The sequence below is a fragment of the Carettochelys insculpta genome, chromosome 11 (assembly GCF_033958435.1).
Source record: "Carettochelys insculpta isolate YL-2023 chromosome 11, ASM3395843v1, whole genome shotgun sequence".
Classification (NCBI taxonomy): Eukaryota; Metazoa; Chordata; order Testudines; family Carettochelyidae; genus Carettochelys; species Carettochelys insculpta.
In genome coordinates, this window is record NC_134147.1 from 4,531,510 (window position 1) to 4,548,220 (window position 16,711).

At 42.8% G+C, this 16,711-nt stretch overlaps 1 protein-coding gene across 1 annotated transcript in view; it reads left to right on the top strand.

Annotated features, from left to right (window-relative positions):
• WDR82 (WD repeat domain 82) overlaps positions 1-16,711 on the top strand; it is a 30,988-nt gene that overhangs the window by 10,091 nt on the left and 4,186 nt on the right. The window contains exons 3-7 of the mRNA XM_075004930.1: positions 867-933; positions 1,165-1,264; positions 3,972-4,088; positions 5,976-6,131; positions 10,113-10,182. Of these exons, the coding sequence (XP_074861031.1) occupies positions 867-933; positions 1,165-1,264; positions 3,972-4,088; positions 5,976-6,131; positions 10,113-10,182 (510 nt within the window). The remainder of the gene's footprint in view (positions 1-866; positions 934-1,164; positions 1,265-3,971; positions 4,089-5,975; positions 6,132-10,112; positions 10,183-16,711) is intronic.

Genomic DNA, 16,711 nt, shown 5'->3' on the forward strand with positions numbered 1-16,711 from the left:
CCAGAAGTTTCAAGAAGCAAGAGCTGCTGATTTAGGCTGGATAGAGTAAAACCATTAGTTCATATTTGTGAAACTGTATATGTGTAGCATGTTTGTGATGAGATGTAAATTGTAACTTATTTTTAAATGAGGAATTGTAGTATTTTATTTTAAAAAAAACCTAAAAATCCAATTTTTTTAAATCATTTATTTCTATCTGCTCTGCTCAGTGGTTTGACTATTCCACACCCCTGAGCAATATAAGGTACATCAACATAAGCGCCCATGTGCACAGCACTGCATTGGTGGGAGTGCTTCTCTCACCAACATAGCTTATGCCACCTGTGGAGGTGGGTTTTTTATGCTAATTAAAGAACTCTTTTGTTTCTCACCAGATGTTGTACATATGCATATGGCCTTGTAGTTTGGCAAGGCTAAATTCATATCAGTTCCGTAGTTATTTAGCTGATGACGTTTCTTCCTGTTTGGCTGCATTAACAGGAGAGTGGCATTTGCACAGTCAATCTGTATTCTACTTCCTAACAGGAAATGCTGTCACCCACTTCTAGAAAGTTGTAGTTTGGGGAGAAATGCTTAAGTAAACATTTGACAAGTTACTAAGGACTATATGCATCTCCTAGCAGTTCATTTACACGATGTAAAGTATTTGTATCATTTCCAGACCATTGGGAACATTCTCACTAGTTCTGGTTTTGTTTTGTTTTGTTTTTAGTTTTCTTTTCCTTCCCTGGCTGCTTGGTTTCAATTTCTCATTCTGTTAATCTCCTTTTAATATTTTTCTTGAAGACAAAACAGACCCTCGTTGCTCTCTGATAGCGAAGTTTTAGTGTATGTTTGCTTATGCATTTTTTTCTATTTTCTTGCAGATACAATTCGTTACCTCTCCCTACATGACAATAAATACATTCGATATTTTCCAGGGCACAGCAAGAGGTAAGAATTGTGACAAGGGGACCTTTCAGTGATCAAGATGTTGGTGTCTGTGAAGCAGAACAAGAGAGGCTAAAGCAATATTGTAACAAACCTAAACCATGTTAGACTTAATTCACATTGATTTTCGTGCCATAAAAAATGTTAACTATTATTTTGTTACTTAATACTTACTTTGCTAACTTTCTTGCACACCTCTATGATACCTGCTTTATCTAGTCTTCTGTATTGCAGAGTGGTTGCCCTGTCTATGTCTCCAGTGGATGATACATTTATTTCTGGTTCACTTGATAAAACCATCCGACTCTGGGATCTCCGATCGCCAAACTGCCAGGTGGGAGACTTGCCTGTCTGTTGAAAGTTGTCATGAGACATGCAAGAAAGTTTTTCTAGTTTGAAATGGTGAAAAATGGGTTGTAGATTACATACAGGTCTGGATTTTTATACGATAATTAAGTATTTTATAGTCCCCAGCACGTCATGGAATTCAGAAGAAGTCATTTCTGACAGAATCCCTGTTTGGATATACATTTTGTGCATACCTTGTCATCACTCTTACTTTGCTCTGGAGTCCTATCTTGGGGAAGTGGTGGAAAGGCAAGAAAACATCATGGTTTCTGAAGCTGATAAAACAAGCAGCTAGATGAAAGTAGTCAACATATTAATGACAGTCTAGCTACGGTTTAATGTAGAAGTCTTCCATGTATCTTGGAATCATTGGTGACAGAATGGGACCCTTTAATTGAGTGCTCTGGCTTTTGTTACTTTCAAAATGAAAAACATTCAGCAGTTAAATACACAAGCAAACTTAGCAGAGCCATTAAGATCGCAGGGCTTCCCAGCTGTATTAAATTTAGTAAAGCTGGAAGATTCATTCTATGTTAGCACTGCAACTTTGTCTGTGATATCAGCCCTTAATCTTTCAAGTGCTTTAGATGTTTTAGGTAATTGTACAATTACTCAAAATGCTGTCCTAGTGTAATGTTTTTTATTTAACATCTGTTATTGCCAGTTACCTCCATTGTGCTGTACTTAGCATTCCTGGTTTCATAGTAAACTCCCTCCAAAGCATACACTGAATAGGTCTTTTCGTAAGATGGACACTGAAAGTACTTGACACTCTCTCAGCCTGCCTGTTGCAATATTTGTCATGTTGAAAAACGTTAGTGGAAGCGACTGACAGATCCTAAACATGTCTCCATTTTCATTGGGAGCCCAGAGCTTGTGGAGGGGCAGTCATAGATTCATGAGGACAGGCTGTAAAGCCCAGGTTGAAAACTGATTTTTACTCAGTGTAGTTATGCTTGCCAAAGAATAAGCCCTTTAAATAAGAAATCTCACTTTCCTTTAGTAGGTAGGAGCCTCTTGCTTTCTGGACTTCAGCTTGGTCTTAGTGGAAGTCAGCAGATGTGCTGACATGACATTGTTCTCTGCATCTCATTTCCATTCTGTTTGTGACTTTATAAGGCGTTTTCTGTGAAATTCTTGGAAGTGATAATTGGTACCAATACAAGATGTCTCCCTTCCCCACAAAAGTCCAGTATGTTACTGCTGTTGTCCCACTCCTTTTTGTGGTTGACTGCTTTTGTTCTTGTGACACAAGTATCTTTTCTAGAGGAGATGTAAATGAGTGTTGAGCAGGGAATGTATCTGAATGCTTTCCTAAATTTCTACACCCTTAAATTTAGGCCAGTCAACTCCTTCTTCCCAGAAGCAATATGATTATTTCATCCTGACTGTGTTGAAGTCACTGTTGTACTCTTTTTTTTTTTTTTTTTTTGTCCCAAGCCTTTTAACTTTAGCATGCATAAAATCAGGGGTTTCAAATTTAATTTACCTTAGGGCCAGTAGCAATTCTCAAAACCTAGCAGGAACCCCGCTTGGGCAGGGGTGGAATCTCTGGCAGATGGGTTGTATAGTGCTCTCACCCTCTCCTCCTGGGAATTTCCTAATTCCTAGTGCAGTCAGGCTGGGTGAACTACACGGTAGGGCATCTGCTCTCCATACTTACAAGTGACTGAAGGTGGTGGTTTAACACTAAAAGCTTTTCAAAGCATGCAGAGAGATATATGGAAAATAAATTGGTTTAAAGCTAAAGCGGTGACTTCTCAATGTTGTGTTTTTGCTCAGTGTCTATTTTCTTCCTTCTTTGTCTTATCCTCTTCCTTCAGACCTCCCCCAGACAGCCAAGGGCTCACCCTTTATAGTGTTTCCCTCTCTCTCCTGCTGTTGGTTGAAGAAGGGCAGTCAGGGAGTTACTGAACTTAAGCTTAAGAGCGCTCCCCCTCCCGCTAGGCTTGTCCCTCCTCCCCCAACAGCCATGCCCTGGCAGAGACCTCCTCTCCCCAGTAAACAAAAGCAAAAGCGCCTGCTGGTGAGAAACTGAAAGTGAAATTCACTATCTGAGTACTGGAAAACAGCCCCAGCTTGCTGGCAGGAGAAATACCTCGTCAGGGGAGGCTCCCTAGACAATGTGCTTTCTGTCCCTGCTGAGGCAGCCAGTGCAGCTTCTTTGACTCTGCAACACCCTCAGCAGCTGAGAATATGAGGGCACTGGAGGTTTGAATGCTGCTGCAAACTACTTACACCGGTAGGCCCTGCTCCCACCCAACCTCAGGCTGGCTTTTGTAAAGGCCTCATGGAACAACCTTTTAAAGGGTTTCCATGGTCCGGATTGGAGAGGTCTCAGGCTGCAGATGGTCCACTGGCCAGTACTTGGAGACCCCCGCATTAAATTGACTAACCATGTGCTTTCACAGTGTCCCTTAATCATCACACGCTGTATGGGATGAGTTGAGGCCAGGTATTAATTCCTCGTACCCTTTCTGGCTGAATGCCATTTTGATATTCCATGTGCAGTGTGGAACACAAGAAGCTGCCTTTTGAAAGATCATTAATAAGGCAATAGAAACCCGGGCTGTTATACCTGCAGATTGCCCTGTTGGATCTGTGTATGCTGAGGCTGCTGTCAGAATTGGACTTGGGAATACAGGGTGTATGCATTAACTTGAATTCATGTTGAGCTGTTTTCTGTGTTCTAGGGTTTAATGCATCTCCAGGGGAAGCCAGTGTGCTCCTTTGACCCTGAGGGGCTGATCTTTGCTGCCGGTGTCAATTCTGAAATGGTGAAGCTCTATGATCTCCGCTCTTTTGACAAGGTAAAGGACGAGCTAGATGCATTTGATGTGCTGTGCACACCTTCTCATAAGCTCTAAACTTTGGACGTCAGACATTGCTTGAAACATCCCAGCACGTGCTACACCCAGCAGCACCAAAGAGATAATGCTTACGAAGAGGGCTTTGTATAAGAATTATTTGTACAAATACGATCCTCCACCAGTTTCCTAAATCTCATTTTGGACCTACAGCTAAGTTCATTCCAGTTTAACCTCAGAGCAAGAAAACTATTAAAATCTGAGCTTCCAGATCAACTCCTTGTAAAAAAACATTTGTCCTGAGTTTATTGCCTATCTACTGGCACAACCTAGCTCTTCCTTTCTGACCTTTACTCTTCCAACCTGTTTTCTCCCCTGTCCTATACCTGTACATCTGCATGCTCCTCCCCACCATAATCAGCCCTGAACTATACACTGGTTCCTTAGCCGTGCTTGTCTGCATCATCTGGGATCTTTAACAGTATTTCCAAGGCTGGTTATGAACCTAGTCCAACATCTGAGGTTCAGGCATATGATATTGCCTCAGAGGCCAAGGAATGTTTTGCTTCAAACCCCACTTTGTGTAACAGTCTACCCATGGAGAATCCACTGTTCTGAGTTCTGCTCTGGAAGTACTGGCATCAGAGGCTAGGGCCTGGGAGCAGTCCTCTACACATCATCATGGAGGAGCTTGTGAATGGCATTGCTACTTTATGCTGATGGTGGCCTTTGGGGTAAGGAGGCCGATACGTCAGGTTGCAGCTTGAGCACATTTCTCAGGCTTCCGTTTACCAGTGGGAAGCAGCAGTTAATGTTTCTTCCTCTTTGCTGACTGTAACAGCGTTTGAGGGGTCCCCGAGCTCTGCATGCCATCTGTAGCCAGGAGTGACTCTCACTCAGCAGGTGGAACAGAAGGTTTAGTAGGTGACAGAAGCACACTGTGGTACAGGCTTGTCAGTCCAGTGACCAGAAGTGGTCAGTTGATCCATACTGTGGGGGGTGGGAGGAGAGGCCCCAAGAGGGGACCCCAGGCCTGGGATCATGCCTCCTTTGTCCTCTCCTGCTTCCAGACTAACTCCCCTTAACTGCTTGAGCTTCTAATTCAAAAACAGCCGGAATCCACCCTCTCTTTCTCTAGCTGCCCCAGGAAGCAAAGGTGTTACTTGGTCGCCCAGGTTACAAATGGCCGGGCCTAGGTCATGGCCACCAGGGATTCTAAGCCCTCTCTGAGCTTTCTCTCTCTCTCTCTCTCTCTCTCTCTCTCTCTCTCGCGCGCGTGCTCTCTTCACACTGACCATTCTGGAACACCATGTGAACAATGTGGACGTAGTGGCAACATCCGAGAGACCAGGTACACGCACAGGGCGATGGTAGCTGCAAACAAGCAGAGAGCCGCTCTGTTTTTAGATCAAAACAACGGTGTTGAAGCTCCAGCTGAAATTAGGTTGGCGCATCTCGTTAGCAAACAGAAATGTTTATATCTACCGCTGTATAATCAGATATAACATAAGAATTGTTTCTTCTCTCTAGTTATTGTAGTGGTAAACCAAGATGTTAGGTCACAGTAATTTCCTTTATGGTGGTGAAACCACCAGTTTCCCAAACATCCTGTTGTGGTTGGTTGCTATTGGAGATGACAGAATCATGGCATGTCGGAACCATGCTGTATTGCTGTATGATTAGGGGTTGTTGCTGCTCTCCCTTGCCATCCTTTGCAGGGCAGCTGGTATTGGATTGTTTAACATCAGACTGGTTTGCTTCCTGTTAGGGATCTGAAATGTTTTCCTGTGCTGGAGCTATATTAAAAAGAGAATTTCAGCAACAAAGTAAATGTTTGGGTGCAAATGCATCCAAACCATCCCCACCCACTTCTTTGATTCCTTTTTGAAGGGTCCGTTTGCTACGTTCAAGATGCAGTATGATCGAACCTGTGAGTGGACAGGCTTGAAGTTCAGTAATGACGGGAAGCTCATCCTCATATCAACCAATGGAGGGTTCCTTCGACTGATTGATGCATTTAAGGGGGCAGTGCTGCATACATTTGGGGTGAGTGTGCTGTCTTGATTGCCTTTGTGTTGGCTCCTTGTCAGGGATGGGATGGTGTGCTGCATTTATTAGCTTGGCCAGTAAAACACAACAGTCCCATGTGTTCCACAGCAGGTCTCCTGGAGCTCCCTTTGAGCTGTAGCAATAGAAGTAGCTGATATCCTGTGGATGATGTGCTAAGGAGAGGATTCCTATAGTAATTTGCTGCTGATTGGTCCACTGATTTTTATCTTCCTCCTTGTTTACATTAGAGTTAAGTTGACTTAAGTTCAATGAATGTGGGGCCAATGCTGTAATTAAACTGCTGTTTCCTTTCCACTCCGTGCTCCTTAGGTTGATGGAACACCTCCGCAATATCGGCTCTTGTATTGCCACAGAGCAGTGCATTATGGGTAGCTATCCCACCCTTTGCCTGGTCACACGGTGTCTTGGGAAGTGTTTACAATGCCTTTGGAGGGGTAGGTTCAGCAATACGTGGTGCTGGTTCCTCAATCCATGTATTCCATGGGCATTCACCTGCTTTTTAGCTGCCGTGGTAACGTGTAAGCCAGCTTTCTGTGTCAGAAAACATTGATCCTGCAGTGGTGTATGTTACAAAAGTGCTGTATGTTATATATACCAGGCTATAAGGTGGATGTCAATCAGAAAGCTGAAAGAGGCCTTGAAAGGAGCATTTTAACACTGAGCCAGAGTATTTTGTGTTGCTATAGTGTGCTGAGCCTAGCCTTGCTGTGAATTTTACAATTGCTATGTGTGCCCAGCTGCAATAGTGCATATTCACTATTGCTCTTGTCTGTGAATGTTAGCTGCAGACACCATGTGATGGATTATAAATAAAGATAAATCCAGCTTCCACACCCATGCAAACCTGTCTGTGTAATGCTGAGGTGAACATTATACATGCAGGGGAAAGTGCCTAAAGGGGAAGGAACAGGGTTCACAAGCGTATACGCTAGTGAAGTTCTCGCAGCTGATGTGGCTGTCATTTAATTTTCTGTGGGGTGCTGTGTTCCTGGAAGATACATGCGATGTATAGAGAAGTGGCATTTTTGTAGCTCTGAATAAGAGCAGATGTTTGCCTTGTTTCTGGTATGCTCACTGCAGCTCTTCGATTTTTACAAGCCCTTCTTCAAGCCCCAAGCAATCTGACTGTAGCTGTCCTAAGGCTGGAGTGGAGCTGTGACTACACAGCTTCCTCTCCCCACGTACCCAGGAGATCCAGCATCTCCTTTGTAATCCAGGCAGGAGTATATTTGCTTCATGGAACCAGCATGGTTAATTGGACAGTCCCTGTTTTGCTCAGACTTCCTGGGGCTTTAAAAGGGTGGGGGTTTATGCAGGATAGTGAAGTTCAAAATAATGGTCACAGTGGACATTGTGGAATACCTATTGGAGGCCACATAGGATGAAGAAAGCAATGTAAACAACACAGTCCCTGTACTTACACCGTAGTCTGTTCTGGTCTGGCTACGATCTGAAGAAGTGGGTCTGTCCCACAAAAGCTCACCTAATAAATTATTTTGTTAATGTTTAAAGTGCTACTTGACTGCTTTTTTGTGTGACTGTAAGTTGCCCTAAGCTTTACATCTCTCACCAAAGGGGTTTGTTAGGTCATTATAGCAGGTATGTTAAAGCAGCAGGAGGAGCGTTTGTTATGCGTATAAGAAACACAGGATCTTTTTCAGCGTGATCAGGCTAAAGAAATATGCAGATGGATTGGGACTAGGTTCCTTCAGCCATGGCTGAGATCCCAGTGGAATTGGCAGATGAACCCAAAGTCTGTTGCAGGACAGCCTCCTCTTATAGCAGATTTCTTGCATTGGGATGAGTGCATCTTGCATCCTGTTTGAGAGGCCTTAGGATCTTTTGAAGTTTCTTGAGTTGTCCTTATCCTTGCCTTTGACTTGGTCAGCAGGGGTGGCCTGTTCAAACTGCTCCACAAGATAGGCTGTCCTCCACGGTTACTCAAGATGATTCAGTCATTCCACGAAGACATGAGAGGAACCATCCAATATGACGGCGCATTATCGGATGCTTTCAGAATCAGGAGCAGCGTCAAACAAGGATGCGTGCTTGCTCCGACATTGTTCGGGATCTTCTTCACACTCCTCCTGAAGCATGCCTTTGGATCTTCAACAGAGGGCATCTTGCTGCACACAAGATCTGATGGGAAACTGTTTAACCTTGCAAGGCTGAAAGCTAAGTCTAAGGTGCGAGAAGTCCTCATCAGAGACATGCTGTTCGCAGATGATGCTGCTCTAGTGTCTCACACAGAAGACCAGCTTCAAAAACTGCTGGATCAGTTTTCCAAAGCGTGCAAGGACTTTGGGCTTACCATCAGCCTAAAGAAGACAAACGTACTCAGTCAGGATGTTGCTGAATCCCCATCAATCAGCATTGACAACTATACGTTAGAGGTCGTCCACGAGTTCTTTTACCTCGGATCCACCATCACTGACACCCTGTCATTGGACACTGAGCTAAATGGGAGGATCGGAAAAGCAGCCACAACTCCGTCCAGACTCAGCAAGAGAGTGTGGAATAACAACAAGCTGTACACTCACACCAAAATGCAAGTCTATAGAGCCTGCATCCTCAGCACCCTCCTTTATGGCAGCGAGACTTGGACCCTGTATGCCCGCCAGGAAAAGAGGCTGAACGTCTTCCACTTGCGCTGCCTCAGGTGCATCCTTGGAATATCATGGAAGGACAGAGTGACCAACACCGCCGTCCTCGAGCAAGCTGGAATCCCAACCATGCACGCCCTCCTCAGGCAGCGTCGACTCTGCTGGCTTGGCCATGTCCACAGGATGAATGATGGAAGGATTCCAAAAGACATCCTGTATGGTGAGCTAGCCTCTGGCAAAAGACCTCCCGGACGCCCCCAGTTGCGCTACAAAGATGTCTGCAAGAGAGACCTCAGAGAGGTAGACATTGAGCTGGACAACTGGGAAGAACTAGCGGACGACCGCAGCAGATGGAGGCAGGGGTTACACAAGGGCCTTCAGAAGGGCGAGATGAAGATCAGACAGCTAGCAGAGGAGAAGCGAGCGCACAAAAAGCACAATAAGGACTTGCCAGACACCCACTACATCTGCAAGAGATGCAGCAAGGACTGTCACTCTCGTGTGGGTCTTCATAGTCACAATAGACGCTGTAAATGAAGTCCTCAATTGAAACTTTAAAGGGTGCGATCCATAGCCTATGCAGACTGAAGGATGCCTACTACCTTATCCTTTTATTGTCCCGTCATGCTGACTCTTGCTGGTGTCTGCCTTCTTCCTCTGGAGTTCACCCAAATGCCCTTTTCTCGCATCTTAATGGGGATCACAGCCACAATACTGGTCCCTGTCCCACCATAGAACATTTGGTGATTTTTTTTCTTCTTACATTTACTACACACATTCCTCACGCACACAACACAGGTGTCTGTCATACCCTAGGGCATTTGGTGATCTCACACATGCATCACTCCTGCAACAGAGGCTTTAAGTAGCATAGTTTTAACAAGCATCACGCTTTTTTTTACAATGAGTTCAACATCAGATATAGGTAAATTTTACATATAACCAAAATAGAGTTTTATGCTTCACGTTGTAGTGTGCAGTACGTCTCTAGAGTTAGACTGATGTAGTCTGCCTTATGTCAGCATAAATTAGTACCATAGACTAGTCCTTACTGTTCCTTCACTTGAAAATTTCTCTCCTTCTCCCCTTTCAAAAATTACTTGTGAGAACTCCATCAGTGTTAACTTTGAAAATTCTGCTAATGAGGGGAACATGTTTGGTTTAGTACTTTGATAAATTATTGCCCCCTTCTACTCCTTAAATCTGTGTTCTCTCCTCTCCTGTGCCACTTGGAGGGTTTTGCACAGTTCAGCCTGTAATACTTGGGGAGTAGAGTCAGTGCCTCAGTGGGAGGCATGGTTTGATGTGTCCCTAGCCACGGGATTGTTGGCATTTAACCTCTTTTGTATTGTAGGGTTATAACAACAGTAAAGCTGTCACATTGGAGGCATCGTTCACACCAGATTCCCAGTTCATAATGATTGGTAAGGTACCCTGACTCCATTGTGGGTCTTATTACAAAACAATTTCAGTGCTTTGAAACTGAGTATTGATATAATTAAACAAGGGCTGTCAAGTGATTAAAAAAATTGTGACTAATCACAGTGTTCCACAATAAAATAACATTTATTTAAATACTTCATTTACAAAACAATGCAAAGTGTATACTCTGGTTTTGATTGCAAGTATTTGCGCTGTAAAATTCACAAGGACTGCAGTGCAATTTCTTTATCGTGAAAGTTGTATTTACGAAAAATACCTGCATTCAAAAATAAAACAACGTAAATCCTTAACATCTACAAATCCATTCAGCCTTATTTTTGTTGAGCCAGTCACTCAGACAAGTTTAAAACAAAAAGCAGTCAAGTAGCACTTTAAAGACTAGCAAAATAGTTTGTTAGGTGAGCTTTCGTGGGACAGACCCACTGCTTCAGACCATAGCCAGACCAGAACAGACTCAATATTTAAGGCACAGAGAACCAAAAACAGTAAGCAAGGAGGACAAATCAGAAAAAGATAATCAAGGTGAGCAAATCAGAGAGTGGAGGGGTGGGGCGGGGGAAGGTCAAGAATTAGATGCAGTGACTATATAGTGACTGTAGGGGCTCGTCTGCATACTTGGCTCAATCTAATTCTTGACCTTCCCCCGCCACCCCTGCACTCTCTGATTTGCTCACCTTGATTATCTTTTTCTGATTTGTCCTCCTTGCTTACTGTTTTTGGTTCTCTGTGCCTTAAATATTGAGTCTGTTCTGGTCTGGCTATGGTCTGAAGAAGTGGGTCTGTCCCACGAAAGCTCACCTAACAAACTATTTTGCTAGTCTTTAAAGTGCTACTTGACTGCTTTTTGTTTTGATAGTGTGTAGACTAGCATGGCTTCCTCTCTGTTACTATTCAGACAAGTTTGTGTACCTTTTGTGGAAATGATGCTGTCTGTTTGTTTCTTACGAACATCATCACCTGACATGTATTAGATGCATTAAAGATGCCTTCGTCCTTTTCATGTTTCAACCACTATTCCAGAGGGCATGTGTCATGTTTTGCTCAATAATGGTCTAACGTAGTGCAAACGATCACCTGTTCATTTTCATCATCTCAGTCAAATGCCTCCGGCAGAAGGCTGATTTTTCTGTTTTGGTAATTTGGGTTCTGCGACTTCCGCATTAAAGTGTTACTCTTTTTTAAAACTTTTGAAAGCATGCTCCACGTTACCCCTCTCACATTTTGGAATGCATTTGATATTCTTCAACTTTGGATTGAGTGCAGTAATTATCTTTCGCATGTTTGTGTTTTTGTCAAATCTGCACTCTTCTTAAAATGAACAATGTGCTGAGTCAGAGACTCGTAAACATGAAACATATGGCAGAATGTGGGTAAAACAGAGCAGGAAGCAAACAATTATCCCCCAAGGAGTTGAGTCACAAATTAAAGGCGTTTTTTTTTAAATGAGTGTCATCAGTATGGAAGCATTAGCCCTTGGAATGGTGGCCAAATCATGAAGGGGCATTTGAATGCTTAGCATATCTGGTGGGTAAGTATAAAAGTCCCATGTGAATGCCATTCTCACTTTCTGGTGATGTGCTAAATAAAAGCTGGACAGCATTGTCTCCTGTAAATGTAAACAAACTCATTCCTCTTCAATTGGCTGAACATGAGGTAGGACTGAATAGACTTGTAGACTCTTAGGCTTTGCATTGTTTTTGGGTGCAATTATGTTACAAAAATCTGCATATGTAAGTTGGGCTTTCACAGTGAAGAAATTGAACTACAATATATAATTTTTATTACTTTAACAGTGCAAGTATTTGTAATCCAAAATACTGTAGTCTTTGTATTCTGTGTTGTAATGGAAACCAATGTATTTGAAAATGTAGAAAAGCATCCAAACTATTTGATACATTCCAATTGATAGTCTGTTTAACAGTGCCTTTAAAACTGCAATTGATTGATTTTTTTTTTTTTTAGTTAATTGTCTGTGGTTAATAGCCCTAAATTAAACTGAAAGTTGGATTACTGGAAGCAGGAGACTATTTTAAGCCCTAGAAAATGCCCTCCTAACTCTGCTGTGGGAGAAAACAGGCTCTCAAAATTCTGTTATTTCAGTACAAAGTACTGTAGTGTTTAATTTTGTGTGTAGGTCTGTCTCCTGTTTCCCAGGAGCCAAGTGTTTGCCTCACAGTTTACCCCCACAGCTCATGCAAATTTATGGCTTGGCTTGCTCAGCCAAGAGGAGTGAAAGGACTTAGCTCTCCTCTTTTCACACCTAGGAGTGCGCAGTTAAGGTGGATTGACAGAGCAACTTGGGTGGAGTTGTGTTGTGTGAAAGAGCAGCTAAAGTAGTTTAGAGTGTTTCAGTCTCCCTCCATCTTCTCTGCAGACAACAGTCGTCACTGGGCTACCCGTGTACTCTAATCTGCCCAGTATCAGCTGGGATACTGTAGGATGCACAGCCCTCAGAGAATGTAAACTGGTTGGTACAAGGTGTCCACCCTCTCCTTATTCATATTCCTCCTTACAGTGATGATTGCATGAAATTGATTATGGCTAGATGGGGGTTAGCTCCCGACTATCTACACACCATATGCACAGTTCTAACAATGCATTTTAACTTACTACCCAATATGGCCAATTACCTTCTTTCTCCATATATTGTACTGCCTCACTGATTACTTATAGATCTTTCTTATATAAATGAAACTACCCTGTATATATGCTAATGGTAAGATCAAGTTGGTAATCAGTAACTTGCCCATGAGTTTTTTCTTAGAATCATAACAGAGAGGAAGCTGTGCTAGTCTGTACACTATCAAAACAAAAAGCAGTCAAGCAGCACTTTAAAGACTAGCGAAATAGTTTATTAGGTGAGCTTTTGTGGGACAGACCCACTTCTTCAGACCATAGCCAGACCAGAACAGACTCAATATTTAAGGCATAGAGAACCAAAAACAGTAAGCAAGGAGGACAAATCAGAAAAAGATAATCAAGGTGAGCAAATCAGAGAGTGGAGGGGTGGGGGGGGGAGGTCAAGAATTAGATTGAGCCAAGTATGCAGACGAGCCCCTATAGTGACCCTATAGTATAGTCTGTCCCACGAAAGCTCACCTAATAAACTATTTTGCTAGTCTTTAACGTGCTACTTGACTGCTTTTTGTTTTCATAGAATCATAGAACACTAGGACTGGAAGGGACCTCGAGAGGCCATCAAGTCCAGCCCTCTGCCCCAATGGCAGGACCAAGTACTAGCTAAACCATCCTTGATAGACATCTATCTAACCTGTTCTTAAATATCTCCAGCGATGGAGATTCCACAACCTCCCTTGGCAATTTATTCCACTGTTTGACCACCCTGACAGTTAGGAACTTTTTCCTAATGTCCAACGTAAACCTCCCTTGCTGCAGTTTAAGCCCGTTGCCTCTTGTTCTATCCTCAGAGGTCAAGAAGAACAAGTTTTCTCCTTCCTCCTTATGACTCTCTTTTAGATACCTGAAAACCGCTATCATGTCTCCCCTCAATCTTCTCTTTTCCAAACTAAACAAGCCCAATTCTTTCAGCCTTTTTTCACAGGTCGCATTCTCTAGACCTTTACTCATTCTTGTCACTCTTTTCTGGACCCTCTCTAGTTTCTCCACATCTTTTTTGAACTGCGGTGCCCAGAACTGGACACAATACTCCAGCTGAGGCCTAACCAGCGCAGAGTAGAGAGGAAGAATTTCTCATGTCTTGTTTGCAACACACCTGTTAATGCATCCCAGAATCACGTTTGCTTTTTTTGCAATAGCATCACACTGTTGACTCATATTTAGCTTGTGGTCCAATATAATCCCTAGATCCCTTTCTGCTGTAGTCGTTCCCAGACAGTCTCTCCCCATTCTGTATGTGTGAAACTGATTGTTCCTTCCCAAGTGGAGCACTTTGCATTTGTCCTGATTAAACTTCATCCTGTTTACCTCAGACCATTTCTCTAATTTATCCAGATCCTTTTGAATTATGACCCTATCCTCCAAAGCAGTTGCAATCCCTCCCAACTTAGTATCATCTGCAAACTTAATAAGCGTACTTTGTATGCCAATATCTAAATCATTGATGAAGACATTGAACAGAACCGGTCCTAACACAGACCCCTGCAGAATCCCACTTTTTATACTTTTCCAGCAGGATTGAGAACCATTAATAACTACTCTCTGGGTACAGTTATCCAGCCAGTTATGCACCCATCTTATAGTAGCCTCATCTAATTGTATTTGTCTAGTTTTTTGATAAGAATATCATGAGAGACCGTATCAAATGCTTTACTAAAGTCTCAGTAGACCACATCTACCGCTTCTCCCCTATCCACAAGGCTCGTTATCCTATCAAAGAAAGCTATCAGATTAGTTTGACAAGATTTATTCTTTACAAACCCATGCTGGCTGTTTCCTCTTACCTTACCACCTTCCAAGTGCTTGCAGATGATTTCTTTAATTACCTGCTCCATTATCTTTCGTGGCACTGAAGTTAAGCTGACTGGCCTGTAGTTTCCTTGGTTATTCTTATTCTCCTTTTTATAGATGGGCACTACATTTGCCCTTTTCCAGTCTTCTGGAATCTTTCCTGTCTCCCATGATTTTCCAAAGATGATAGATAAAGGCTCAGATACCTCCTCTATCGGCTCCTTGAGTATTCTAGGGTGCATTGCATCAGGCCCTGGTGACTTGCAGACATCTAATTTTCCTAAGTGATTTTTAACTTGTTCTTTTTTTATTTCAACTTCTAACCCTACCCCTTTCCCACTGGCATTCACTGTGTTGGGCATTCCTTCATCAGACTTCTCAGTGAAGACCGAAACAAAGAAGTCATTAAGCATCTCTGCCATTTCCAAGTTCCCTGTTACTGTTTCTCCCTCCTCACTGAGCAGTGGCCCTACCCTGTCCCTGGTCTTCCTCTTGTTTCTAATATATTTATAAAAAGCCTTTTTGTTTCCCTTTATGCCTCTAGCTAGTTTGAGCTCATTTTGTGCCTTCGCCTTTCTAATCTTTCTAGGAAGATATTCTGGACTCTTAGGAAAAAACTATTTTGGTAGTTGATCTTTATCCTGGTGGATGTCTTTTGCCCTTTCTTCCTATCCCGCAAACTCTCATTTTATTCTCTGGAGAGAATTTGGTTCTTCATGATTTACCCTTTTTGCCAGGAAGTGTATCTCTTCTCTAGCTCTGGTGTTCTCTGTCTTTGTAATGTTTGACAGATTCATTTCTTTCTTAACTTTGTTCTTACAACTGCTAAACTCTAGACTAAGGCATTTTTTCCAGTTTACTTTGTGCAGTTTGACTGACGTGTCCACATAGTTTCTCCTTTCCTGAAAAGCCTATGCATACAAAAAGAAAACGGAAAACACCTTCAGCTTTTTAGGGATTTTGTTAAAAGTCAGGCTCTCATGTAAAAGGAGATAATACCAAAGACTACAATAGTTTTTTAAAAGCAGGTGAATGTTCAAAATTCAAGGTGTTCCAATTAAAATGGAAACTTTTATATTTCTGCTATAAAAATATGTATTTTATTCGTGATCACAGGAGTTGAAACCTTTTTAACGAGCCTGACTTTTCACATTTAGCATAACTCACTGAAATCTAGTTTAGACACCTTTGATTAATTGCAAACAGCAGTTTCCAGTGACCTAGATGCTGTTTCTGTTGCCTGATTTTCAGCAAGCTGTTTTGTGCACGTATGAATCTTTGATCTGTGTCTGCATGTAACTGGTAAGACACTTACCTTACTTTGTTTGTGAACTGGGAACTTATGCAGAAAAACACAGTATTCTGTGTTCCAAGTAAGTGCATAGGTACATGCACAGCTTGCTGAAATCCAGGCCTTTAATAATGTGCAAAGGGCAGCATTTATAGTCCAATGGCTCTTAAGGTGCCATTGAACTTTATTTAGCACTGCAGCTACCTTCTAACAATGCCTTCTATCCTCTGATATTCATCTTCCAGCCCTTAATGTGCATAGCAAAGCTCTTTCCTTCTTAGTGCTGGCTTACATTAGACAATTAGGTCAGCCTTGCTGTGTTGCTCAGGAGGGTGAAAAATTCACCCCCTTGAGCAACATTATTAGCCCAGTCTAAATCCATTAGGTCAATGGAAAAAGTCTGTCAGCTTAGCTACTGCCTCTCAGGGAAATGGATTTCCCATGCCGCCAGGAGACCCTCTCTCCTTGGCATAGTGCTTCAGTGTTTACACTACTCATGCTGGCACAGCAGCAGCCACACCAACAGAGCCAGGACAATTCCCTTGCCCCTGCTGTGAACACCCATGCCGTGCAAAGCTTGGGCTCCTCAGCCACATGCGAGTCCACAACTGATGAGCCTGTGCAAGCTCAAGAAGTCATCACCGGACACAACGGACTACCTACATTACTGGCACAGCTACAAGTGTGCCACTCTGCTAATAACAAGCATCAGAGAGGTAGCCGTGTTAGTCTGTAGCTTCTATAACGTGCCACAAGGCTTCTTGTTCTGCTAATAACAGTCATCTTCTACT